Source organism: Hermetia illucens, chromosome 6 (assembly GCF_905115235.1).
Source record: "Hermetia illucens chromosome 6, iHerIll2.2.curated.20191125, whole genome shotgun sequence".
Classification (NCBI taxonomy): Eukaryota; Metazoa; Arthropoda; class Insecta; order Diptera; family Stratiomyidae; genus Hermetia; species Hermetia illucens.
The window spans coordinates 55,503,483-55,531,217 of NC_051854.1; the positions used below are offsets into that span (position 1 = coordinate 55,503,483).

A 27,735-nucleotide genomic window follows, 5' to 3' on the forward strand; every position below is an offset into this window, starting at 1 on the left:
CCCCTTTCCCCCATGGCACCTGTTACCGTCTGCCTTTTCACCCACATGACCATTAAGGTCGCCGGCAATGATTATGTAATCGTCAGCAGGTACGTGACAAGTCTTTTCATCGAGAAGTTGCCAGAAGGCATCTTTCTCGGCATCAGGTCGACCTGTCTGTGGTGCATACGCGGTGAAGAAGTGAATAGTGTGATCAGCTGATATAATGGTGAGCTTCATCAGCCGATCATCAAATCGTTCGACTTCTTTAATGGCATCACGGAAACCCTCTGAGATGGCAATGCCAACACCATATTGAGTGTGTGGGTTACCAAAATAGAGAAGTTTGTAGCCATTTTTACCGCGTTCGCGTTCAATGTCGCAGCTTTTGGCACCAGACCATCGGGTTTCTTGCAGAGCGCAGATATCAATGCGCCTTTTCTGAAGGGCTCTTGCGAGTTCCTCGGTCTTTCCAGTTAGGGTACTAACATTTAGCGTGCAGACACGTATTTGTTTTGTTCGTTGTGTGCGGACTAACTTGCTTACGCCCTGACGCCGTCCATGTGTCAAGAACCCTTGCCCATTTCTCGACAGGACCGGGGCCCGTCCTGCCGCGTCGATTGAGGTGGACGTCCTAGCATTTCTCCGAGGCTTGTGACTCAATCCGATCATCATGTTTGTAACGACATTCTATGCATTTTCTTGGTCGACATTATGTTCCCTAATCCCTAGATTCTCCCAGTAGGTGTCTCAACTTACTTTGTATAAGCCGCAGACTCTGTTTTAGAGTATGCGTTGAGGTTTCGTCTTTCTTTTCATAGATGATTTCATTGATATGCAGCTTCGCCATTCTGCACCAGGTACTAGTGAGTCGTAATTCAGTTCTTATAGATTAAAACAATATCAGCACCGTAATCCTGAACCTGTAATTCAGTGTTTTTCCGCTCTCCCAGGAGTTTGTCAATTACCCTACTCCACATCAGCAGTGATAGTACCCTGTTGCACTGTGCGCCAATTCTCAAACATTTTGCCCATCCAGAATATATAAACTGTTGTCATTAACCTCTTGGTGGTATATAGCGCGTCAACCACACTTACGCGCCATCGCTCGCCATTCGTTGAAATACGCTTCAGCTTCTCCAGGGCTGCTCGAAATGCCCGCAATCCCCTTAAGTTCATACTACAATCACAAAAAATTGGAATAATATGGAGTATGATAGTGTCGAGTTTGGCTCGCAGAACTGCCACTCCACCTCCACTGATCTGCGCCAAGTTCTCCTACGGTGAACCACTCATCGCTCCTTTTGGGACAGTGAGTTTCATTGAATGACGTAGCCAGTAATAGTGTTGTCGCCCGTCCTTAATGTATGACCTACCGACTACCACTTTCGCCTTCCGATCACATCGCCCACGGGTGACAGTTTTTCGTTTGAAATAGTATCAAGCCAGCGTAACCAGATGATATGAACTTTCGAGCTACAGTAGTGGTCTCTATTCCATGTGCTTTCCCATATATCAACACGAACAGAATACTTGTATAGAACAGTTCCACCTTGTGTTGAAATAACTGAATTTCCAAAGTTTAGACAAGGCAGCAAAAGCCAATCTAGGGCTGTTAATGCGTTGGGCGACATCTAGTTCGGTGCCACTGTCGGCAGAAGTGACTCTCCTTAGATATACAAATTGATCGACGCCCTTGGTGCTCAATTAATGTAGATAGGGAGAATGAGATAACCGGTTAGACTGAGAACGTTGGTTTTATTGGTGGTTTTATGCAGTCGTTTTCCATTTGACTCTCTTTCTAAATCCAGAGCCATTTGCCCAAGGCCCATGATCCGGTGAGAGAGCAAACAAATGTCATCAGCGTATTCGAGGTGTTTGAGGAAAGATGTTATTGTTCATTGAACACCGACACGTCGTCCGGACAAGGCAGTGTAAAGAACGTCACCTATAACAAAAATAAATAACATGGTTACAAGATGCAACCCTGGCAGACTCCGCTTCCGACCTCAAAATCTTCTGAGATTTTGCCTCGATGCAGCATGTAACTTTTTCGCCATTATCTGTCGCTCTGATAATAGCTATTGGCTTCTATGGAATGCAGGTCCTGCGTAGAGCACTCCAGATACAATTCCTGTTCATTTTATCGAAAGTTTTTTTTTAAATTGATGGAGATCTAAGCTTCGTGCACTATTCCAAGGTGATCCGTAGGGTGCTGATGTGGTGAATGTAGGAGGATCCAGAGCGGAAGCCAGCCTGCTTTCTGTAAATCAAGTTTTCGAGATGTTCTTTGATTCGTTTTAAAATTTTTTTAGCTACCTGCCCAAGGTATCATATCAAACCCATACTTGAGGATTTCAACAGTCAAGTAGGGACGGAGCCCTTATTCAGGCGATACGTTAGCTGCCATAGCTTACATAAGGATGTCAATGATAACGGACTTCGAATTATTCAATTAGCAATGTCACATGTTGTTGTTGGAAGCACCTGGTTTGCGCGTATAGCGGTCCTCAAACAAACGTCGGCCTCTCCGGACAGGACCACTTTCAACCAAATTGACCACGTGTTGATCCAACGCCGCCACCTCTCAGGCTTGAGGAATGTCGGAATATATAGGGGGCAATATGGACTCTGATCACTATATCATGGCATGTTGTTCCAGGCTCGAATTACAAGACCACCTAGAATCCCATCTGACAATCGGTTGAGGGTTAACATTGAAGCCCTCCACAGCACAGCCCTCCGCAACACCTATAAGAGGGAAATGGATGCCGCAATAACAGCAGTCAACAAAGATCCTGGAGATGAAGCATCAACAAATGATCTTCACAACCACTTGAAGAACTTTATCAGTGATACGGCCACAAACATACTTGGCCTTGTTGCGAAAAAAGTCGGAACGGCTGGTTCGACGATGAATGTAAGCTAGCAATGGAACGGAAGAATGCTGCATACCGGATAATGTTGCATTTTGAAAGGCCGCGGACACGCGTGGAGATTTATCATGAACCTCGACGAGCAGAGAAACGACTTCACAGACGGAAAAAGGAAGCCTGGGAGAACCAACACTTCTGTGAACTCGAAAATACAGGAAGCAACCGCACCAGGTACGGAAGTTTTACCAAGGAGTCAGCAGGATGAAGCCTTGTACACCTTGATGCCCTTCCTACCGAGACGAAGAGGGAAATTTGATTTTCAATTGATTATTGGAACGATGGGTTGAGTATTTTGATGAGCTACTCAACAACCAAAACAACGGTAAGCTGGAGGTCGCCAACTAAAGATGACGGACAAATGCTGCCACCACCAAGTAAAGAAGCAACAGTTCGTGCAATTCATCTGCTTAAAAATCATAAGTCGCCAGGAACCGATGGAATTACAGCCGAACTGGTTAAATATGGAGGCGACCAACTACACCAAGTGGTTCATCAACTTGTGCTCAAGGTGTGGGACAGCGAATCAATACCTGACGACTGGCAAAGAGGAGTTATCTACGTAAATACACATATATACATAAAAAGGGAGATATCGCGCAGTGCAGCAATTATGGAGGTATCACGTTGCTGTGTACCATCTATAAGATATTCTCCCCTATCTTGCTATGTGGGATAGCCCCATACGCCTAGAACGTCATTGGCCCATATCAAAAGGCTTCACTCCAGGCAAATCAGCAGCAGATCAGATTTTGTCTTTGCGGCAAGCGATGGAATATGGCCATCAGTTGCAGCCACCTACGACAGCATAGCCAGTGTAAAATTGCTTACGGCCATGAGAGAATTCGGTATCCCGATGAAACTGATAAGACTGACTAGGCTGACCCTGACCAATGTGCGAGGCCAGATAAAAGCAGCAGGATCACTCTCAAGACCATTCGACATCAACAATGGTTTACGACAAGGGGATGCCCTATCATGCGTTCTCTTTAACCTGGCCTTGGAAAAATTGATTCGCAATGCAGATGTAAATGCGAGAGGCATCATCCTGTTTAAGTCCACTCAACTACTGGCCTATGCTATCATGGGAAGAACGGCCCAAGACGTGCAAACTGCCTTCATTCAGATCGAGCAGGCGGCGCGAGAAGTTGGGCTGCACATCAATGAAGGCAAGACGAAATATATGGTGGCAACATCAGCACCAAAACCAGAGAACCAACCACATCAAATCGCACTGGTCTAACTGGGGTCGAAAATGACAACTGATAACAGCTACGACGATGAAATACCCGCACAGTTGTTGACAGCCAACAGAGCCTATTTCAGCTTACAAAAACTGTTCCGGTCGAAACGGCTCACCATAGGGTCAAAGCTCTTACTGTACAAGACGATGATCTTCCAGTCCTCATGTATTTCTAGGAGAAAAATTGTGAACTCTTAGCCGCGTTCGAAAGAAGGATCCTCCAAAGAATTTTTGGCTCCCTACATACGGATGGACGATTCCGTAGCTTGCAAGCTTGACCGTCAAATAGTGGATACAATCTGGTTCAATAGATTTTGGTGGGCCCGAAAACTCCCTAAGGGCAATATCTATGGTAGAAAAATTGAACGAGGCGGACCCTGCTTGAGATGGAGCAATTGCATAGGCCAGAACGCCAGACAGCTTTTAGGGATATCGAATTGGTGACCCTCCGCACAAAATCAGGATGTCTAGAGTTCCCTATTAAGCAAGTGGATGAAGAGACGGCTGTTAACGTCCTTCAAAAGACGATCGAAAAATTTGCGAGTGCATGCAAGTTCTTCTGTGATCCGGTATACACGTCTGAAATCATTCCATTCTGTTGTATCTTCCGCTTCCTTGACCAGCACAATAACAAAGATTCTTTTACCACGCGCCCACTATGTTGAACTTTTCGGGATTTCGCTCGGTGTCAGCGGTCGAAAAACTCACTCCCGCCATCACTAGCTGGGATCAACAGAGCCTTCCGTCCCTTCCGTTGAACGATCCGCTGCACTGTCGAGCGATAGCTGGATCATACAAGCGGTCGATGGTGAACTTAGGGGGTCTTTGCAGTCAGAATCCTGTCAGAAACTGGCTCCCAGGTCAAAAGTTCTCCCTCTTATTTCGCCAAGAATCTGCAGCTTACATCGTTAGAATTCTCGCTCAAGTTGAAGCGAGCATTCTGAGGACCCTCGCTACCGTTGCGCAGATTCCAGAAACCAATCATAGTGTGCTTTCGATAGCCAAAGATCTTCGGTGTGAGGTCAGTCCCTATTAGGTAGGCAAGACATTTAGTATATTCTTAAGCTATGCGCTCCATGATGATTGCAACTAGTATTTCACGGCGGTAGGATGCATGTAAATACCCCTGCAGTTGTTGCACTTAAAGCAGGTGCCCTTCCTCGGAATCTTAATGACCATCCCCTTCTTCCACTCACAGGAAAAGATCTCAAATTTCAAGCGCTTCTGAAGAGTAAGAACGCTGCAACGATTGCAGGAGCAGTTCGGAAAAGTTTAGCAGAGAGGCCGCCAAGGACGCTTTACTTCGTATGAGTAAGGTGATGTCAAAAATAATTTCATTTTTGTTGGTTAAATATGCTATGGAGTAGATTGCACTTCTCGTATTTTTTCACGATAAAGGAGTCGCTCGCAACCATCAACAGGCTCTCAGCTCCTGATGTCCATAGGCATCACATTTCCGTAATCAGCCAAGTCCTTTAGCGTCCCTGTGCGATGTGGCCGACAGTTTCATCCGCAGCAGCGACAAAGGCACTTTTGATGGAGGCCCAGTATTCATCAACTTTTTTGTGGCGTTTGCGCAGGAAGAAGGATCGTAGTTACAAACCATGTGAATTTGGTGTGGCTGACGTTCTGTTCTCGACACGTAAATGAAGGTAAGTGACCATCTGGAAGAGGCATTGGATAAGTCACATTAAGGAAACTCGATAGCAACATCGCTGACTATGGTAGGTAGTTTACTATGCCAGGATGACCAATGTTAACAGTTTAAATGCTCAATTTCTTAGATAAGTGTTATTTTATTTGTTTGTAATAACTTTGTAATCTCCATTTTTTTGTTTTTAATGAAAAACATTGTTTCCTTGTAGTTTTCCATTACGACAATACATACAATATGAAAACATTGATAAACTTGAATAATTTTCCACTTAATGAGTAACAGTTGGTCCAAAACAATTATAGTCGTTCAAAACTTTCGGGTTCACACCATTTCTCTGGAAGAGTTGGAGAATTTCGTGAATGGTTGGTCATTAATTGTAATTGGTCGATTGTAATGTTCACCGTTCTATCGTTTAAATTGGGAATTAAGCAAATGGATTGACGATAAGGATTGGTGGAGTGAAAAATGAGAGCTTGAGTGAAAGAAAAGACCTTTTTTGAAAGGGACGCGACAACAACAGAGCGGTGACCACAATAAACCAACTCAAATAAAAATATACTCACAAAATCTGTAAATGACGCCAACGAATTCAAAACAAATAATGACAAATAATTATCAAATATTCCACTGGCTCGGGCTTTGTGGAAATCATTCTCTTCCACAAAAAAGTATCCCAGCAGGTTACCCGACTCCTTGTCAATCACATTCACCCTTAAATTCTTAGATAGCTTCTTGCCGGGCAATACGGATATGAAGAATTCTTTTGCGGTGCGTTTTCCACCCAATTGTCTAATTATTTGGGGAATCTGATCAATATTCACACTTTGTACAGTCAAATCCAGAGGTTCCTTACTGGCAGCGGTGTCCTTTGTGGCAATGCTTGTTGATTTTGCGAAGTTAGTACCGATGTCAATGTTTGTTGGTTGATATGAGTAGGTCTGAAAAATTCGATTGGTTGGTTGGTAGAGGTTGGTGTTGCGCTCAGGAGGTGGCTTGTGTTGGTAGGCCCTTAGGTCAGGCTGGTGTCTATCATTCGGGCTAGGGTACATAATTGGGTTATGTTTGTGCGCGTCGATGACGTTGTAATTGGATGGACGCCTTTGTGGGTGGTGATTGTATACGTTATGGTGGTGCTGGTGGTAAGACGGTGAAGCTATGCCGTTAAAGCTGTGCGACTTCTTTGGCAGCACCTCAATGAAATAGGAGTCGGCCTTCCCACCTAAATTCAAAGCATCGGCAGGTGAATGCAGCCGATCAGTGAATTTGCAGCCGACTAGGGATACTTTATGGCAGTTGTTTCTCCCATTGCAAACTGGCGTTTCTGAGATATATGTAGGGCTCGGCAGCTTCCTTGGGGCTGGCGATTTCTGTTTGCGACCACCTTTCGGATAGATGTATTCGCGGATGATGTATTCTTCGTTGTTGTAATTATTATCATTTGACGTTAGTCTTTTGCCATGACGCGATCGCGCCTGCGTGTCTTCGGAGCTGGGCGTGCTGTCGATTATATAACTTTTTCGCCTTTTGGAACTTTTCCGGGTTCTGGTACGTGATCGCCTATGGGAGTGTTTTTCCTTGCCATCGTGGAATTTGGTTTTAGACTCATTTCTATATCGGATTGATCGTGCCAAGTTCATATCACTGGGACTTTTTCCCAATGAAATATTGCTGCTTTGGGTAGACGTTATGAGCGCTTCAGTGCTCTTTTTCGATGCTATCTTTTTATGGGCAATGTTTGGAGAATCATTTGTTTTCATTTTGTTTCTGTGACTCTGCTTGTCATTCATTTTCTTGTTTGCTGGCGCTTTTGATTTAGCCTCGGTTTCATTGGTGGTAATGTCAGTTGATGTGTCATTGTCTGGTTTATTTTTTCCTTCAACAATTTCTGTCCTTTGTACTTTTTCGACAGTTTTTATGACTCGGCCCTCTGGGGAATATACTACGTCATTTTGCTTTATTGTGTTTACTTCGCGGACAGATGGACCAATCTTTGTTTCACTGAGTTTCAAGCTATTCGATTTCTCCGCCTTTGTTTCAGATTTCTGAAGTTCAGTTACAACATCACTTTCGGAACCATTGTTTGATTTTGGAGGGCTATCTTCAGGATTCTTAGGATTTACGTCCCCACCTCCAGATCTGAGACGAGTAGCTGATTTTTCAGATATTTTTGATTTCGTGTGAGAGGCGACATGTTTTACACATTGACAGTTTACGAATGATTTAACTACGGCTTTCAAGTCGGCGATTTCATTCTGTGCATCGTTAAGTTTTCTCTTTAGTTCTTCTTCAGCTTCGCAGCATGTGGGTCCACCGGCTTTTACCCTATAAGTTTGCATCATCTCTGGTGCTGACCTATATCCCGATTCAACCATACGTTGACTTCCCTGACGAATAGGTTCCCTTCTTTGAGCCGAACATGGACATTCCACACCCCCAGTACATATTTCAGGTTCGTGGTGCGTTGTTCTGCGTTGATCACAGAGACAAGATGACCGGCACGTACAATATGCCGCTGCTGGATTATATGCCGTTTGCGTATTGTATGCCATTTGCGTATTGTATGTCGCTGGTGCAGTATATGGAGCTGGAACTTCTGTAGTCGTTCGCTCCATGAACATTTCTCTTCTATCTGCTGTCGATTCATATCCTGATGAATCTCTAAGAATCCGACGACTGCGACTTCTGTTGCTTTCTGAGTCAGGTTGGTATGCACTACCGGTCGCATAGCCACAATATGGGCCTTCTTGCTCACAGCATTCCCACTGTTTGCCCGCACATTGGCAAAGCCTCGTTTGGTATTGAGCTAGCATCTCACGAAGACGTTTTCTTAATGTGCAGGTTTGTTCAACTAGTTCTTCTACAACTTGAACGACTTCTTCACTCATATAGTCGAGTGATCGTTGGTCTACCAGGTCAGGCTCTGAAATATTAGTTGTGTACAATATTGATTGCAGAAGTCATCTTTAAAGCTACTTAAGTTGGGTATGGGGAATATAGAAGCATCATTACCTCGATTAGCACTCAAACTAAGTGCAAGTGCTTTATCCATCGGGCACCACATTGTTGTGGTGACACTCACATATGAAGATGGAAGCTACCGATTGTAACTCTCCAAATGGTAAGGTTCACTTCGAATCTACTCGCGACTTTGAGCAACCAAGTTGCAGCCGAGATTTTAGAGGTCTTATCAAATTCATGCTCATCGCAAAGAAATCTGTGTAAGACATACTCTCTATCTCGGTGGAAAACCTGCAATAAAGAGTATAGCAACTCCCATAGTCAGAGCCGCAATAATTACCGACAAGTTTGCAAACACAGTATGTGACAGCTTGAATGCAACTCTGCATGAAATCCACAGTGGATGCCTCCGCAATGGACTCACGGTGAACGCTAGGAAGACTCGACTAGTTATGTTCACTAGGAACGTCAGGTGGGACAGCTATACGGTACCCACTTTAGCAGAGGCGGGAATCCAGCTGGCACAAACAGTCAAGTATTTAGGAATACATTTCGACTCTAAGTTAACGTGGAAGCACCATACTCAGGAATAATATCAGAAATCATGCAGATTGCTCTGGTGCTGTAGGAATGCGATAGGTAAGACTTGGGGACATCCATAATAAAACCCATTTTGATGTATGCGTGCATCGTCTGGTGGCTGAGACTGAACTTTGCTAACAGCAGGAAGCTGCTAACGCAGATTCAGAGGCTTGGTTGCTTAAGTATTACTGGAGCAATAAGTAATACGCCGACTGCGGCACTTGAAGCTATCCTAAATTTATCCCCCATTCACTTGGAGGTGAAACGGAAAGCAGCCAATGACGCATATAGACTCGATACCATTCGAGCGTGGAAAGGCGGCCAATCACACGGTCAGGCGTCTATCTGGAAATTCCTTGACAAACATCCGGTAGCTTTGATGCCGGCCGATCATATGATTTCCAGATTCGCCAGTGAAAAGACATACACTGTCGTAATCACCGAAAGAGAAGAATGGTCGACAAATGGCCATGAATCTTTTCAGATTACAGACTTAATAAGCTTCACCGATGGATCAGTCATGGAGGGCGGATCGGGCGCAGGGGTGTTTTCGGGGAATCCGATTATGGTACTGCCCCGACCCTCGGAAAAATGACGACCATATTCCAGTCGGAGATATATGCCATTTCAAATGGAGGGGTCGCACCATTCGAATCTGTTCCGATAGTCAGGCGGCATTATTAGCAACGACATATCAAGCCAGTTGATGTGAAGTTGTCATCAGGTGCTGCTGAAACTTGGCCGACTGAACGAAACATTTCTGATGTGGGTGCCGGGGCACTCTAACATCGCTGGTAATGAGGAGGCTGACGGACTGGCTCGCCGAGGGTTTGTATCCACAATGGTGGGGTCAGAACTAGCTTTTGGAATCCGGCCATCCGCTGTCAAGTCTACTCTGAAGGGTGAAATTACAAGGATTCACGCAGTCGGGTGGAGACATTTGAGCTCTTGCCGGCAGGTGAAAATCCTTGTGAAAAAGCCTATGGTCACTATAGCGGCATTTTTCTTGTCCCTGAAGAAGGGGGACATGAAAACCTTAGTGGGGCTTTTAACGGACACTGTTCCTTAAACTACCATATGGAAAAGATTAGGGTGGTGGCTTCGGCTAAGTTCAGCCAATGTGAGGAGGAGGAGGAGACGGTCCTGCCCGGCCTCTTCAGATCTCAGACGTAGACACCTTTGCAAAGTTTTCTTCAATGAAGAATCTGCACACTCTCTGCCTCTGGAGAATATTCTCAGATTCGCTAAAGCCTGCAAATGTCGTAGGCGGGAAGCCACAGAATAGACGATTTACGGGGATAGTACAATGGTCCTAACAATGGCCTGAGTGCTTGGAGCTGCGTCTCCTCCCAGTAAGCTAAACTAACTAACATATAGTGAGAAATATTGGAAACCCGTCTATGGTCGCCTGACGATTGCACTGTTGCCTAATTCCTCCTGAAAAGCATGAATGCTTGGCAAAAGGAAATTTCAGCCGGAAAGGAGAGGAGCTACAGACTAAATCTTGTCAGAACCTCCTCTTCCGCCTCTACCAGGAAAAGCGGAAGAAAAAAAGCTGGTGATGTGAATCCAACTGATTTTGAGAGAAGAGGTGACGCGATTATTAAACACAGATTCAGGTAATTGTCCTTCAAAATCAATAAGAGTCGCCACGGTAATTAGGTTAATATTTTAAAAATTTTCTTTAAAAATAATTTAAGTAATTAGTGATTAAGTATAAAAGAACGGTATAATCACAATTGTTTTTGGTAGCTTTGTACTGATGCAGGGGGTAAGCTGCTTCCCAAATATATATCTACACTGGAAAATAAAAATCGTAGTTTGGAGTGAGCTACTGGTCTATCAATTTTAGGTTAGACTGTAAATAGAAGACAATATCTAACCTCTTATCCATGTTGAGCCAAATTTATTCCTATGACTTTGTAGCGGTATTCTTACGATTAAAGAGATGCTTCAGATGCCCCGATTTCGGTCAGCAGCATGAACTAGTTAACACGATAGATCGAAAAGGTGCAGGTAGTGTGGAGAAGAGGTCCATTTCCCATGATGGATCATGCTGTACAAAGGGAAAGAGAAAGTGGACGACTGGCCCGTCAAAGGTGGTTGCAGGTGTCCGGCATATTGGAGGATGTTGAATTATAGGGCTAAATGAGGTTGACACAAATCAACCTAAACCATTGCAAGGCAGACTCAAGACCTGCTCTCATAAATGAAGCTCGTTGGTGAGTTTATAGTTTCTGCAAGCGAGTAGACTTTGCCAAAGAACACGTGGATAACGAAGCTAGAACACATCGAGAGCCGGAAATACCTGACAAATATGGAAAAAAGGTCCACGGTTATCTTGACATTGAGGTTTCAAACTATAGGGATAGATAAGTGATAGAATTCAGCTCGAACTAACGATTACTACAATTGGTACAGAAGCGGGGAGTGGCATGGAAAAGGAAGGTGAAGCTGAAACAGTTAAGCATTAGGTTGCAAGATATAATTGTGAAAAAAGAAGCAAAGGTTGGGCATTTCAGATTCATTTAAGGCCAAACGTTACTTTGGAATATTCAGGCTACTAAAGTGTTAATGATTTGCAGATCTTTTGCAGATAATAAGTGCGGTTACATCCTAAAAATAGCACATAATTTAATGACAAGTCGGGGAACCGAAAGCTGGACGCTTCAGGTACGTAAGGTTTTGTGCATTTCTTAGTATCCACTTTCGGATGATATAGACATTCATTGTGTTGAATTTGCAAAGAAGCAGCAACTTTGACGTATTATAACTTTGTTAGTAATAGTGCGATTTCCACCAAACTTGGTGAGATCATGCTCTATATTATACCCTATATTGTTGCCAGATTAAGGAGCATCATAATCGTACCATGCTACGCACCAACGGAAGATTTGACTGGCTGCGGAATCATGTAAGCGGATGGATGAAGGGAAGGGGTTGAAGATTCCATTGACTTCTGCGAGAGATGTCGGGTGTGATGTCTTCGAACTCCGATACCGACCGAAATTCCGAGAAGTTCAACGTAGGGTACGCCGTGACAAGAGAGAATCTGCCATTGAGCTGATTAGGAAAGCGGAATATGCCAAAGATCGCAATGATTTCAGATCGCAGATCTTTCGATGATACTGTGAAGGACATCAACGGTCGACTTCTCATCTATGATGATTAACAACTGTAGAGGTGGAAAGACCGTTTCACCATGGATCTTAACCGTATCACATCCGGTGAAGTTCCTCCTCTTATGGATTAAATGCCTAGTCACCGGAGCATGTTGATATGGACTGTTCCTCCAAGCAGAAGAGAAGTCATTTCGGCCATCAATTCATTCAAACGGAGTAAAGACGCTGGACTTCACAGTTTACCTGCAGAGTTATTTATCGCAGCACCTGCTATTAACGGCTGATCTGCAAATTTCACTCGTACAGAAATCTTGGGAATCCGAAACCTTCCCCAAAGAGTGGAAGAAAGAAGTGGACCCGTTTTCAGTGTGACAATTGGAGGGATATCTGCGTGCTCCCCCCCGTCCCAAAGATAATAGCTAAAATAATTCCGGAGCGCATCAAAGAACATCTCGAAAGCTTGAGCGACAGAGAGCGTGCTAGTTTCCCCTCAAGATACTCCGCCATTGATTACATCAACTCCCTACGGATCATTTTGAAACAGTGCCTGGGGTTTAGATCTTCGCTCCATCTGCTCTTCATCGATTTCGAGAAAGCTTTCGATAGTGTGAACTGGAAATTTATCTGGAGTGCTCTATGCAGGAGGGAAGTTCTGAAGAAACTAACAGCTATTATCAGAGCGACATATGATGCGCAAAATGCCACTTGCTGCACCGAGGCAAAATCTCAGAGGATTTGGAGATCCAAAGCGGAGTCCACCAGGGTTGCATCCTTTCTTCTTGTTATGGCGTTCTTCATGCTGCATTGTCCGGAGGACGTGGAGAAGTTCAATGGGCAATGACATCCTTTCTCTGTGGTGGCGCTAATTACTTCCAGACACTTACCTGGAATTGGAACTTATAATCACCTTTGATTTCTACCTTAGTGATCTACTCCCTAATAGTTAACGAATTGCTAGAGAATTAAGCAAAGCAGTCACTTGGTAGAAGGGCGTGAGTCTACTCACAGCTCACACTTTATAAATTTACAATGAGAAGCAGGATCGTTTTTGGATTTGAATAAACAAATCAAAAGCATATATAAACGCAGTTTTCATTCAACTTCTGCTATCAACCTCATCTGGTAATTCCCAGTTCAAAAAACCAAAATTGACGGACTCAAAGTTATCAGAAAAGCAGTAACAACCAGAATGCCGATAACACGCAACATGTCTGCAGACACGAGTGCGACTGTGACCGTGATAAACTACATTCCAAGGTTTCCGGACTTCATTCCCAGGAACCCGAAATTTGGTTCAAAATAGTGGGAACAAGCTTTTTAAGGTACATCATAACTGACCCACAAAAGCAATATTTCCAAATCGAAGTAGTACTGCCGCGGTGGTATGTCACCAAAGCCCGCGATATCATTTAAAATTATTAAAGCGGTTGAGTGCCTGCCAGGCTCAAGGAGAGCCCTTCTATGGGTGACGAAAAATCTTCCCAGTTTCTCCACAGTCATCGGCGGTACTGTGTCTTGGCAGTAACATAGTTCCAGAGCCGCAAATGCGTAGCCTACGGGTAAGACGCCTACCATCTACTCTCAACCGATTGTAGCGGCGACTGATGGTCAGCCACTAGAAACCGCAACCGACGTAGCTGACAAGGTTTACGCTACACTTCTTTCAATTCTTTTCTTCTTTACAACGTCGAGGTTGCGTACACAGCGCAGTTCCAAAAATCTTCACCCCAAGGGTTTATGTTGGTGCCACTGGAGATTTAATTCTGAAGCCGTCAAATGCATGTAATTGGAGTTCGGAGAATGCGAATGCGTTTTATCCCTTTCACGACGCTTTTCTATTTCCGACCGAAACACGAAAATGCGGTCGCCTATGGGAATCTAGGAAGCGCGGTACCCGAACTGGATTTTGGCCGACGCCATCGGACTAGTAACTTTCAAGTTATGGCACTGTTTTGTTAACGAAAAATAAGCACTGGGTTTCCAGCTACCACCTCTGACTATCGAAAAAGCATTTGATAGGTTTTTGTAATGTGTCCATACCCTTCAACAATAGCATAATCAATCACACCTAGATTTTAGCGAGGTGGGATGGTAGCGTTCTAGAGAGGACTTCAAGCCCTTTTGTAGAGAAATGCCTAATTTTGTGGTGCTAGCATGAACTTAAGGGGGGTTATGCAGCCAATTATTAAAAATTATAGTAATATACTATTATTAACTTTATTTGTACAGATATGAATATGGAGGGTATTTCGGAGTCTAGGCACCATATAGTGGCAGCCTTCTGATTTTTTTTCAGATTTTTCGGTTTGGTAGTCTCTGAGAATGGCCCCCTTAAAGGAATGGTCACTTTCAACCCCCCGCACTCCCCACTTTTTCAACAAATGACAAAACTAAGACCGGCTTCGAAAAGTACTAACACAGAGCTTTAATTTGATACCCCACAAGACTACCATATATTTGATGAAAAAAAAATTTACACCCCCCTTTTGCATGTATGGGGACCACCTCTTAAATTCGTTGTAAAAGGATGTCTGTATGCGTGAGCGTTCACAGTTCCCAGGTTTCTACCAAATTGGGTGTCAATCGCTGCAACCATCTCCGAGAAAAATGCGTTTGACGGACAGACAGACACACAGACAGACAGACGGACAGGCAGACAGAAATATGTGTTCATGCACTTTTCTTTTCTGACTGTGCATGGGCTAGTGCTTGCTCATCTCTGGTGCGTGGACCAAAATGGCTATGGGAAGGACACCCAGAAAATAAAACCAACATGGACGAATTGAGAAGGAGTAAAGTTACGGTGCAGGGGCTCTGAACCCCAGTACCGGCGGCTTTTGGGAGTGAGCAAGCGGGCTCCCGGCCGTCGATATCCCTCGACCGCAGTGCTTCGGTGGTGGACAACTTGGCCACCGTTGCATCTAATACTACAAGTGTTTTGGATTTGGAGAAGGAAGTGTTCAAGCGAAGCGCAACTCTGCCAAGAACACCAATTGCGAAGGCAAAGAATGATGGGACACCCATCGGATCTGATCAAGAGGTACTCCAGCAGCAGCAAATAGATCCATTCAGGAGAAGCTCATCAATTTTACGATCTCCTCCAATATCAAAGCCGGCAAAAGAGAAAGCTCATGGGAGCTCAGCAACTGAAAAAGGTGAAGGAGTCAGTAAAAGGAGTAGTCTGGCCAGAACTCACTGAGAACAGAGCCCTGACCCAGAAGAACTACCTTTTATGCAGCTTGCGACTAAAATAGTTGAGCTGTCCGAATTCATCAAGGACAAGCACAACGTGCACCAAGCCATTAAGGGTGCTTTATAATAGGTCACAGGAAGAAATAAGAAAGCCTAAGGAAAAGCCGGACATCCCAGCCTCAACAGTGTCACAGGCGACCCAAGTGACACCCAAGCACAAAGTCGCCGACCTTCGCTCAAGTAAAAGAGTGAGAGACAAGGAGGGGGAAGCTTTGGCGAATCAACAGGCCCCAAAAAGGAAAAAAGGAGTCTTGACCAGTCCAACAAAGGGAACTAAAACTTCAGAAGGGCCCAAAGTACCAAAAGTAGGAAAGTCGGCTAGCGAACCGAAACTGAAAGAAAATAAGAACGATGATTGGACTAAGGTCGTGAATAAAAAAAGAAATAAGAAACCAAAGGTGCGAATTCGCCCGGAGGCAATTGTAATCTCCAGCAGAGAACATCTAACATATGCGGAGATACTGAAGAAGGTGAAATCTGACCCCGTCCTAAAAGATCTAGGCGGAAATGTTAGCAAAATCCGGAGGACCCAGAAAGGTGATCTCATGTTTGAGCTGAAAAAATCCAGCGTGGGTAAAACTGACGACTTTCGTAACCAAGTTTTAAACTCACTTGGGGAGAATGTCGCGGTTCGTTCCCAAAAACATGAGATCTATATTCAGTGCAAGGATCTCGATGAGGTAACATCCAGAGAAGAGATCTGCACTGCCTTGAAGGAACAGTTCAAGTTGGAGGATTTCAGGGAAGAATCCATCGTGAGCCTAAGAAAGGCTTATGGCGGTACTCAAACGGCCACAATGCGACTGCCAGTGGAGTCAGCGCAGAAGTTGTTGGCCGTGGGGAAGGTTTGGATTGGATGGGTTGTTTGCCGACTAAGGGAACAGATCTCCTTAAAAAGGTGCTTCAAATGCCTAATGTTTGGACACTTCGCGAAGGCATGCACCAGCGGCATCGATCGGTCCGATCGATGCCGAAGATGTGGGGAAAAAGGACATATTGCCAAGGAGTGCAATAGAGACCCCAAATGCATTCTGTGCGAAGAAAAGGAGGGAAGGGATAACCGGCATATTGCCGGAAGTGGGAAATGCCCAGAATTTAGGAAGGCGTTAACTGCAGTGAAAAAATGAGGTTAATACAAATAAACCTTAATCATTGCAGGGTCGCACAAGATTTGCTTGCGCAGACCACTTACGAATCCGCAATGGAGATTGCTATCATTAGTGAACCGTACAGAAATCTTGACGGTGCTGTATGGGTCACAGATTCGACTGGTGGAGCGGCGATATGGGCGTGCGGTCGTCAAGCCATACAATATAGCATGGGTCAGGCGGCTAGAGGCTTTGTGTAGGCAAAAATAAGCGGTATATTCATATATAGCTGTCACGCCCCACCGAGCCTCACATTGCCCGAGTTTGAAGAACTGTTAGACGATCTTGTTCACAATGCAAAGGGACGGAGTCCAAAGGTGATAGCCGGTGACTTTAATGCGTGGGCTATCGAGTGGGGCAGCAAAGAGACTAACGCAAGGGGGCGGTGCTTATTAGAAGCATTCGCCCAGTTGGATGTGGTTCTGGCCAACGAAGGCGATATAAACACTTATCGGAAAGGGGGAACTGGGTCAATTGTAGATCTGACTTTTATCAGCCCTGCGTTAGCACGTGGCATGTCCTGGCAAGTTAGTGAGGACTTCACGTACAGCGACCACCAGGCAATCACCTTTGAACTAAGGATGGAGCCACAAGGCAGGAGACCCGCACCCCGAAAGCCGAAATCCAGAGGAACACCAGGATGGTCTGCCAAAGCGATGGATGAGCAGACATTCATGGAGGTGTGGCTAGACTTGCCTAGCAAAGCAGGCACCTCCACGGATAGAGCTCTCTATGTCACACAGAGCATCTCTAAAGCATGTGACGCGTCGATGCCTAGGAGGTGTTCATTCCCCACTAGAAGACCCAATTATTGGTGGAATAGTGAACTTGCCAATCTTCGATCGATTTGCCACAGAGCCAGACGAACGGCTCAGAGGGCAATAGGTAGGATCGATCAGGGGCAAAAGGAGCATGCCTATAGGGAAGCTCGCAAGAACCTCAAGCTCGCCATCCAGCGGAGTAAGAGGGAATGTTTTAAGGAGCTCTGTTCGGAAGCGAACATAAATCCGTGGGGTAGCGCCTATAAAATCGTGACAGGACGATTGAGAGGCCGATCATCTCCGCAGATCACGTGCCCTATGCTCTTGTTGAAAATAATCCAGGGGTTATTTCCCCAGCAAGAGGGGGGTGCTGACACCTTCCAGCGCTACCTGAATGTGACGCCGATTCCACCAGTCACCAGGGACGAGCTGCTAGAGATCTGCAGTCGAATAGGCGACAGTATAGCCCCGGGTCTTGACGGCATACCGAATAAGGCTCTTAAACTTACCGTCAAAAGTAGACCGGATATGTTCTCGGAGCTCTTTGAAACGTGCATGTCGGAGGGTATTTTTCCTGCACTATGGAAGCGGCAGAAGCTGGTACTGTTGCCTAAGGCTGGCAAACCTCCAGGTGAACCGTCCTCCTATAGACCCATATGTCTTCTAGACACTATGGGGAAAATGTTGGAGCCGATGCCATCAAAATGGTTACTGGCTTGGCCGAAAATGCAATTCACGGAAGGGGTTGTACCAGCAAATATTGCGTGGTGGTGACTCTGGATGCGAGGAATGCATTTAACTCGGCCAATTGGAACCTTATACGAAAGTCTCTGGCGACGATTGGTGTTCCCACCTACCTCGCCGCTATTATCGATAGCTACTTGAAAGAGCGGACACTCTCTCGATACCGAAGACGGATCTAAAGAGTACGTTGTCTCCGCGGGTGTCCCCCAGGGCTCTGTACTGGGCCCACTACTGTGGAACATCATGTATAATGATGTGCTCAACCTTCCGGTTCCGGAGGAGGCTACGGTGGTGGGTTACGCCGATGATATAGCACTGGTTGTGGTTGCAAAGCATCTCGAGGATGCTGAGTTGTACTCAAGCGAAGCAATCAGTGTTATTAAGGCTTGGTTAGAGAGTGCTGGACTGGCACTCGCGGAGGAAAAGACGGAAGCGGTCCTCATCACTAAGCGCCGCAAAAGAAATTACGCCTGCATTAGAATCGGGAATCGTATCATCACTTCCAAGCCGGCCATCAAATACTTGGGGTTGATGATAGACGGAGGACTTAATTTTAAGCAGCACATAGAGCATACTTGTAAACGAACATCCACCACGAGTATTTCTCTGGCAAGGATGATGCCGAACGTAGGAGGCCCGCGGCATACTTGCAGGCTGCTCATAGCCAGGGTGGTGAGCTCTATCATGCTGTATGCAGTCCCAGTTTGGGGAAAAGCACTGCATGTTTTAGGCAATACACATAAACTGAGTGCGGTCTACAGAAGAACATCCCTAAGGGTGTGTTCTGCCTTCAGGACCGTCTCAGACGATGCAGCGTTCGTCATCTCAGGAATGATGCCGATTGACATCCTGGCAACCGAAATGATGAACATTTATAACACCAGGTCCATCTCTCCCTTATCTCAGGTGAAAAAAGCCGAAAGGGAGAGATCCATAAGCAGGCGGCAACAGCGATGGGACCAGTCAGAAAAGGGTCGTTGGACTTACAAGTTGATCCCTTCCATCGGGGAGTGGCTGGAGAGAAAGCATGGGGAGATCAATTATAATCTCACCCAGTTTCTCACCGGCCATGGAGGATACCGTCAATACCTGTACAGGTTTAAATTGGACACCTCGCCTAATTGTCCAAACTGCGGGGTCCCAGAGGACCCGGCGCACGTTTTCTTCCAGTGTCCTAGGTTCGTGGAAGAAAGGAGGAACCTGGAGGAAACTCTAGGTGAAGTGCTATCACCGGAAAATTTTGTCCGAAGAATGGTAGCCTGTCAGGAAGACTGGGATGCGATCAATTCCATGATCGCTGTAATCCTGGAAAAACTGCGAAAAACAGAAGAAGTGAGGAAGACGCGGTTACGAACCCCGCTGGTAGACGGAAGGAGATCTAGCTAAAGTAAGTTAACTCCGCCCCGTGATGTAATACCTAAAGGTGGTCCCACGGGGTAGGGGGGGAGTCGGGGGTGGTTTTAGTGGGTAAAAATCCCACACTCTGGCGTGCCCAGGCCAGAGTCTTTTGAAGATTTCCACCTCCTCAAAAAAAAAAAAAAAAAGACAGACAGACAGTAAACCGATTTTAATAAGGTTTTCTGTTTATAAAAACCTTAAAAAATAATTCTAGCACAATCACCAGAAAGTTTTATAAAATCTAAAGACTAGCTTAGCATTACTTGGGCTACCAGAAAACACCAAATGGCAATCCACAGTGCAAGTAGCAGGAAGTCCAAGGAAGATCGACTTTAGTTCCATGTAATATCCCGAATACAATTGTGGCGGCACAATCAGAGCTGCTTACAAATCCCCTTCCTTCTTTAAAATCTTCAGAACATTGGAATTCTAATTAACAGCCAAGAGGCCGTCAAGACACTCAAATCCTAACAGCTAATCTTCGAACTGATATGGAAGAGCCTTGGCAAATTAAGTACACTTTTTCTATCAGATAACGTAGTCTGTAAAATACTGTTTGGATACTCGGGTTCCTAGGCCATATTGGCGTTCAATGAACCAGTAGCTCCGGAGTGAAACTAACAAGGGAACCATGTGAATCGGAGCTTATTGAATAACTTGAAAGTCATGTAGGTAACTCGAGAATGATTATTCTTCGGCTCCAAGCTGAAAGCCCGAAACTGGGTTATAGTGTCTCAAAGGACTTCTCATTTAAATTCTTACGTAAAGCCTCATCCTCTGATCTTTGCTCACTAATGACTTCACCCTGGTTACTTCTACTGTTTATATCGAGTCGTCGTGAAGAAATGGTGCTCCGTGCGTCTTCCGATGGGTTTGCGAATCTTGGATGGATATTCCTAGAAGCTCCTGTCCGTATTGACTTGGCAGGGGTAGGAGCATCGTAGCTTGTCGCAGATGTAGGTGAATCAACTGTAAAATTATTTGAGTTTATAGAAATGCCAGCTTTGTCAATTTTCCGAAGTTGTCACTTTTTTGTTTCTTTTGGCTTCTGGACATTTTCGATGTTTTCCCAGTTAGACCAGAATGAGAGGTTTCCAAACCGCCTTTGAGTCTGAAAATCAGTGATTTTGATGAGGTTTGCGATCGTTATAGGAAACTCACCTCTTATCTGTATCAAACGTAATTGGTGTGCGAATTCCTTTCGCTTCTTTATCAGTTTTAAGTATTTTTCGCATTTTTACAAAATGCTAAAATTAATTTGGATTTCGACTAGAAATTTAGATATTTTTCAAGCCTTTTTCTAATAATTTATTTTTTATGGATTATAACTAATCAAGGTAGTGTCAGGTGACATTTTAGTTTCAAATCTTAGTAGACATGAATTATTGATATTTCTACTTCCATTTATTTCTAAGTGGAAATGAAATGGTCGCATCATGGAGTCCAACGCAATCATCTTTAGCTTCAGTTTTATTAAGATATTATCTGGTCTACATTCGAAGGAGTACATGTGAGAAATGAAAATAAATTTTCGGCTCTGTACAAAAAGCAGATGATGGATTCTCCCAAATTTCTTTTAGTGAAAATTAATCTTCGAGCGCTAAAGGTGATTTACTCTTTTGCAGGAACTTTACACTTCGAGGCTACTTTGGCAAATGCTGTTTTTATTCCAGTTTCGGGGTAGCTTTTGCGTCATTTCTTTGGATAAATTTCGTATACTCTGGAATCAAGTTTATACTATGAATCTGACTACTTCCATATATTAGTTTTTTGGAAATACTGTGGGCGTGTGAGTTTCCATTTAATTGTACTGTTGACTGAATAGTTATTTTCCTTTTGACCTGGGAACTAGGAACGGTACTCAGGCCTTTAGTGAGCCTATTATACTATAGTATCCTCTTAGGCAAACACATGGATGAAGTCTGGAAACGAACCCGGGGTATGAATCTGAGACCACGGAGATGACGCCACAACCACCCTATTATCGCATCGTCGAGTTGAGGATTAAAATCTACTTAAACATAATTCCTGCTTGTGGAAAAAGGCTTCCTTCTAACCTCCGACAGAAACGGACCTTATAATTATGGTTTTTCGCTAGCCGTTAATGGCAATGATTGATTTTTGGAATGTGAAATTCTTGTTTTCTCGCACTTGAAAACTCCAACAGTAGAAACTAAAGGGGTTATTCGGTGCAAAGGCAGTTTTTTTTTGCTTTTTTTTGGAATTTTTTTGTGAAGAACTGGATAAAGTTACAAATACGATTTTTTCGCCATATATTTACTAATATCTTGAGCATGCGTAATAATTTTTCCAGCCCGATAGCACAGTTCATTGTTGAAATATAGAGCAATTTATATACCCATCTCCAAAAAATGGTGTTTTTCTGTTGCCACGCTTGACGGCGCTGTAATCGTTTTAAAGAAAAAATTTAAACGGCATTTTAACGTCCAGACTTAACTACAGTCCGCAAACTAGGATTATTAAAAATATTAAAAGCAACATTTTTGTTGCCTTATTAAAATTTTTTTTTGTGAATTTTGGTGTTTTTTTAAGCTTTTTTAATGAATAAAAAAAACTACTGAGCAAATCGCAATTATCTTAGTTTGCGCACCGAAGAAACATGTTCTGAATAAGTCGTAAAAATTTCGAAGAATTTCGTTGGATAAATTTTGGGCTATGGTGACAGCAGATTTTCAATATGCGGTTTCGAGAAAAATGCATTTAAAAAGTAGAATGTGATCCTTAGGTATAAAATCTTAACAGATCATTAATTTTCTATACCTAGTCCATAAACCTTAGTTTTTTTTAAGAAACACCTGTACAGCCTTGGCTCCAATTCTCGTCTTTTTAGTGAAGTGATTCGAACGTCATTCGGACCGATAAATACACGCTTTATTTTGGCGATCGTCATAAAACTGGCATGTGATCTATTACCTGTTTCCGAACGACTTCGAATATCAAACAAGCCGGGAGACCGGAAGGTGGACACTTCATGTACGAAAGGTTTTGCGTATTTCTTAGCACGTACCACGGAATATATGCATATATTATGTGAGAGTATCCACTTTCGAATCATATTGATATTCATAGTCTTGAATTTACAAAGAAGCAACAACTTTGACATATTATCACTTTGTTAGTGATAGTGCGATTTCTACCAAACTTAGTAAGATCATGCTCTATGTTTTAGCCTACATCACTGCAAAATTTTGTGATGCTAGGGTAAACCTAAGGGCGGTTTTGCAGCTAATTTCCAAAAATTATAGTAATATACTATTACTAACTTTATTAGAACAGATATCGGTATAGAAATTATTTCCGAGCCCAGGCACAATATAGTGGCATCCTCCCGATTTCTTTCAGATTTTTCGGTTGGGTAGTTTCTGAGAATTACCCCCTTAAAGAAATGATTACTTTCAACCCCCCGCCTTCCCCACCTTTCTAACAAATGTCAAAACTAAGATCGGCTTCGAAAAGTCCTAACCGAGACCTTTGATTTGATACACCACATGCCCATATTTGCTGAAAAAAAATTTACACCTCCTTTTTGCACGTATGGGTGCCCCCTAAATTCGACGTAAAAGGATGTAACTCATTGTATCTGTGAGTGTTCATAGTTCCCACCTTTCTACTAAATTTGGCGTCAATCGCTATAACGGTCTCCGAGAAAAATGCGTGTGACGCACAGACAGACAGACCAGTAGACGGACAGATAGACGGACAGACAGACGGACAGACAGTAAACCGATTTTAATAAGGTAAATCACTTTGCCCATATATATATCTAGATACCATTGATGCAAAAAAAATCGATTTCGCGGATCCGACACACGGGATGACCCCCTTTAAAAAAAATTGTGCGACCTTTATTTCTCATTTCTATGGCACTGCACACTTTTCAATCCTAGTAGTTTCACTGTTAGCCGGTGCGAGGCAATTTGCACGTCTCGGGTCATTCTTCCCATGATGTCGATATCGTCAGCATAGACCAGTAGTTATCATCATCAACGGCGCAACAACCGGTATCCGGTCTAGGCCTGCCTTAATAAGGAACTCCAGACATCCCAGTTTTGCGCCGAGATCCACCAATTCGATATCCCTAAAAGCTGTCTGGCGTCCTGACCTACGCCATCGCTCCATCTTAGGCAGGGTCTGCCTCGTCTTCTTTTTCTACCATAGATATTGCCCTTATAGACTTTTCGGGCGGGATCATCCTCATCCATACGGATTAAGTGACCCGCCCACCGTAACCTATTGAGCCGGATTTTATCCACAACCGGACGGTCATAGTATCGCTCATAGATTTCGTCATTGTGTAGGCTACGGAATCGTCCATCCTCATGTAGGGGGCCAAAAATTCTTCGGAGGATTCTTCTCTCGAACGCGGCCAAGGGTTCGCAATTTTTCTGGCTAAGAACCCAAGTTTCCGAGGAATACATGAGGACTGGCAAGATCATAGTCTGTACAGTAAGAGCTTTGACCCTATGGTGAGACGTTTCGAGCGGAACAGTCTTTGTAAGCTGAAATAGGCTCTGTTGGCTGACAACAACCGTGCGCGGATTTCATCATCGTAGTTGTTATCGGTTGTGATTTTCGACCCTAGATAGGAGAAATTGTCAACGGTCTCAAAGTGGTATTCTCCTATCCTTATTCTTCTTCGTGTTTGTGTTTGACCAGTGCGGTTTGATGTTGTTGGTTGATTCGTCTTCGGTGCTGACGTTGCCACCATATACTTTGTCTTGCCTTCATTGATAGGAGCATAAAACCTGGGAAATGCCTGCTGAACCAACACCAACAGCTCTACTACCAAACCCTATCTCCACCTCTACGTGGTGACCGCTGGGAGCTCTTTCTTAACGAAAAGCTGCAGACGGAGAAGGATGAAGGCGAGTCTCCCGCGCCTAAAAACGGGACAAATTTTACCAACTGGTCCTCCAGGTTGGGGGTTGGGTAGGGCTGACAACCCTACACGGAAAACAACTTGTTACGAAGCCACAACAGGAGCCTCGTACAGGACGGATAGACCAGTAGTAGGGTGGACTTAAGGAAGATCGCACCTCTTGCATTTACCTCAGCATCACGGATCACTTTCTCGAGGGCGAGGTTAAAGAGGACGCATGATAGCGCATCCCCTTGATATTGATACCGGATACTAAATAGTGGGGGTAGCACGCTCGCCGAGGGGGTCAGTTTCGATAGTAAAAAGCTCCAGAAATATGGCGGAGTGAATACTGCAGACGCTGAACCGACATCGGGAAGTTGATAGCAGTGATGTGAAGTGAAGGCAGCTGAGAAACGCGAAGGATGTAAAAAAAATAATCGAAAATGAAGCTCGAGGCAAAAGGAATGAATGGTTTGACGAAGACTGTCACTAGGCTATCGGCGAGGAAAACGATATGTTGTGTATTTCTTATCTAAAGACATTTGAATGTGCATTTGCCCTATTAGCACGTAGCACGTTATATTTGCATATATTATGTGAGAGGATCCACTTGCGGGTGAAATTGACATTCATAGTCTTGAATTTGCAGAGGAACGACAACTTTGACCTATTATAACTTTGTTAGTAATAGTGAAATTTCCACTAAACTTGACAGGATCATGTTTTATAGTACAGCCTACAATACTGCAGAATTTCGAAATTGAGGACTAATTAACAAGAAACTCCATTTCTAGTAATGTGGTACCAGTGTTATTTTCAGAGTAGCTATAATTATCTTTTCATTTTTGGATATTTGTACATCTCCCGAATCTGCGTCAAATTGATAGTGACTAAGATGCAAACTGCATAAATTGAGCGTCAAAGGCTGTTAGGAATGTGATCGTTACCTACAGAATTTTGTTATAACTGAGCTTCGAAAATCAGTTGGGAGACCACCATCAAAGTTATCTTAAGTATTGCAATTGGTATGTATGTTCCTCAGAGAACAAAAGGCTGCCACGGGTGAGCGCAACGCTGACCACAGTGCTTTCTACAGGCTACTGTAGAGGGCCGTTACGGCCACCATTGAAGTGCTCGAACAGACTTCAAGGTCCTGATCCAACTGGATTGTGCGGGTCAACGGTCATTATTATCATTTAGGTTCATTTATCTTTAAGAGACGTAATTATTCGTTTTAAAGTTTCTTGTTTCCTTTTCTTTTATTAGGGGAACTCTTTTACCTTCATTTAACCATTTACCATCTTTATCATCTCCGTCATACCCGCCTGCACGGAACCTTCCACAGCAAGTTCGCCCAACATTTCTGTAGGCTCCAATAACTTTCTCTAATGAGTTCAATTCATTATTCAATTGATTGACTGTCGAAAGACTTTTTCCGAAATCTATGTCTGTTCGTTGCATTGGACTGAAACTATCTCTCCCGGTACTTTGATACGTGATAGAAGGCTGTGGGGTGTAGAATGTAACCGACCCTGGAGCTGTACTTTCTAGATCAGCAAACTTTGTGACAAATTGTGATTTCCTGCTTGTCGATGGTTGTATGGCTCTACCATTGAGGTAATCGTAACTTGGCGTTGACCCTGTAGTAGTTAATTACTTGGTTAAGTTGTCTTTTTGATATAAATGAAATAAGGGGTTGATTACTTGAGAGTTCACTCCCGACTGATCTATGACTGTGTGCGTCTAGTGAAAACCTTGACTTTTTCGGTCGTGGATAGTCATATTCGCCTTTAAGTCTGTAGAAATACCTCTTATTATATATTCTGTAGTATAGTATACAATGAAACTATATTCACCTCTTATTCACACCGAATTTGAAAGTTTTGTGTATGGCTTTATCTATTTTTTTTGGCTTTAATTTGAGTGCTTTTCGCATTTTTTTGTATTAAAAATTTTATGATTGTACTGGAAATTTATCTTTTAATATTTTTTTTTTTAATAATTTTTGATATTTATTTCACTTATATTTGTCAAAACATTGCTGACGTCATTACTCTTGTTTAGACTGAGTATGCGTTGAATAATTTTCAAATATCTGAATATCGAAAAGTGAGTAATTATGTGTATTCGCATTCATGTTTTGATGCGTTATACATATATCCTAAAACTCAGAATATGGCATACATGAAAATCAATGAAATCGAGAGGAATAATATTTAATTTGCCAACAATTAATCACGCTATACAGTTTCGCAATGTTAGCTTTGCATGTTTGTTCTAAATATTGCCCCAGAGTATGTTTCCTTATTTTAATTAATGAAGACCATAGTAGGTAGTGTGCATGTACGAGCGATGTATTTGATGTTCAAATCATTTCGATTCGTCTAAAAAATATACTTCAAGCTGTACTCAAATTAATGCCGAAATTACAGAATTCGGAAATATGGTTCTCTGAATAGATGATGGTTTTGGTGGGAGTGGTGTTCAATATAATTCGGCGAAAATTATCTCTAGAGGAGTTTTAATACAGAAAGTCATATCAGAGATATCAGGAGTCATTTTATTATAATACAATTTGTCCAGCAGGTTTATATTATGAATTATGTATATTTCTGAAAGATTGTTTGAGTATAATTGCGCGGTGTTTCTAGCGATTATTTATTTGAAATAATAAAACTTGTTTTTTCTATTCGCTAGTGGAGAATTTTATTTTGCATACCCATATTTCGGGAACCACTTGCTCCCTTCATCAGTGCTACCAAGTCCTAACAAGACTAGAATAGAAAAAACAAGTTTTATTATTTCAAATGAAAGATTGGGTACTTCTACAATGAAGTAATTAAGTAATAATTTGCTATTGTAATCTTTATTATAGTAGATATTGAATTATATTATATTGATTTTTTGGGTCGATAGTTTTTGAAAATGGGCTCCTCCTTCATAACTATCGCTGGCACTAAGTTCTGCTTCGAAAACTACTATTGAAATTCTTTCATTTGATATCCCATACGGATACATTTGGAAAAAAAATTGTACTCCCTTTTTGCATACATGGGGACCCTTCTTTGAACTAGTC

General features: G+C 43.4%; 2 protein-coding genes across 5 annotated transcripts in view; both read right to left on the reverse strand.

Moving 5' to 3' along the window:
- Positions 1 to 27,735, reverse strand: part of LOC119660345 (5-hydroxytryptamine receptor 2C) — a 120,367-nt gene that overhangs the window by 5,561 nt on the left and 87,071 nt on the right. The gene's annotated exons all lie outside the window — the stretch shown is intronic.
- Positions 5,938 to 26,705, reverse strand: LOC119660344. Of its 2 annotated transcripts, none has more exons than XM_038068833.1 (5): positions 26,516 to 26,705; positions 26,364 to 26,455; positions 25,940 to 26,299; positions 6,376 to 8,732; positions 5,938 to 6,146 (listed from the first exon to the last, which is right to left on the reverse strand). In XM_038068833.1, the coding sequence occupies exons 1-5, from the start codon at positions 26,593 to 26,595 to the stop codon at positions 6,081 to 6,083; spliced, it is 2,955 nt and encodes a 984-aa protein (XP_037924761.1). In that variant the 5' UTR covers positions 26,596 to 26,705; the 3' UTR covers positions 5,938 to 6,080. The 2 variants fall into 2 exon arrangements, with proteins under 2 accessions (XP_037924761.1, XP_037924762.1); XM_038068834.1 differs by lacking the exons at positions 25,940 to 26,299; positions 26,364 to 26,455; positions 26,516 to 26,705 and adding exons at positions 20,540 to 20,746; positions 20,806 to 20,888; positions 20,939 to 21,117.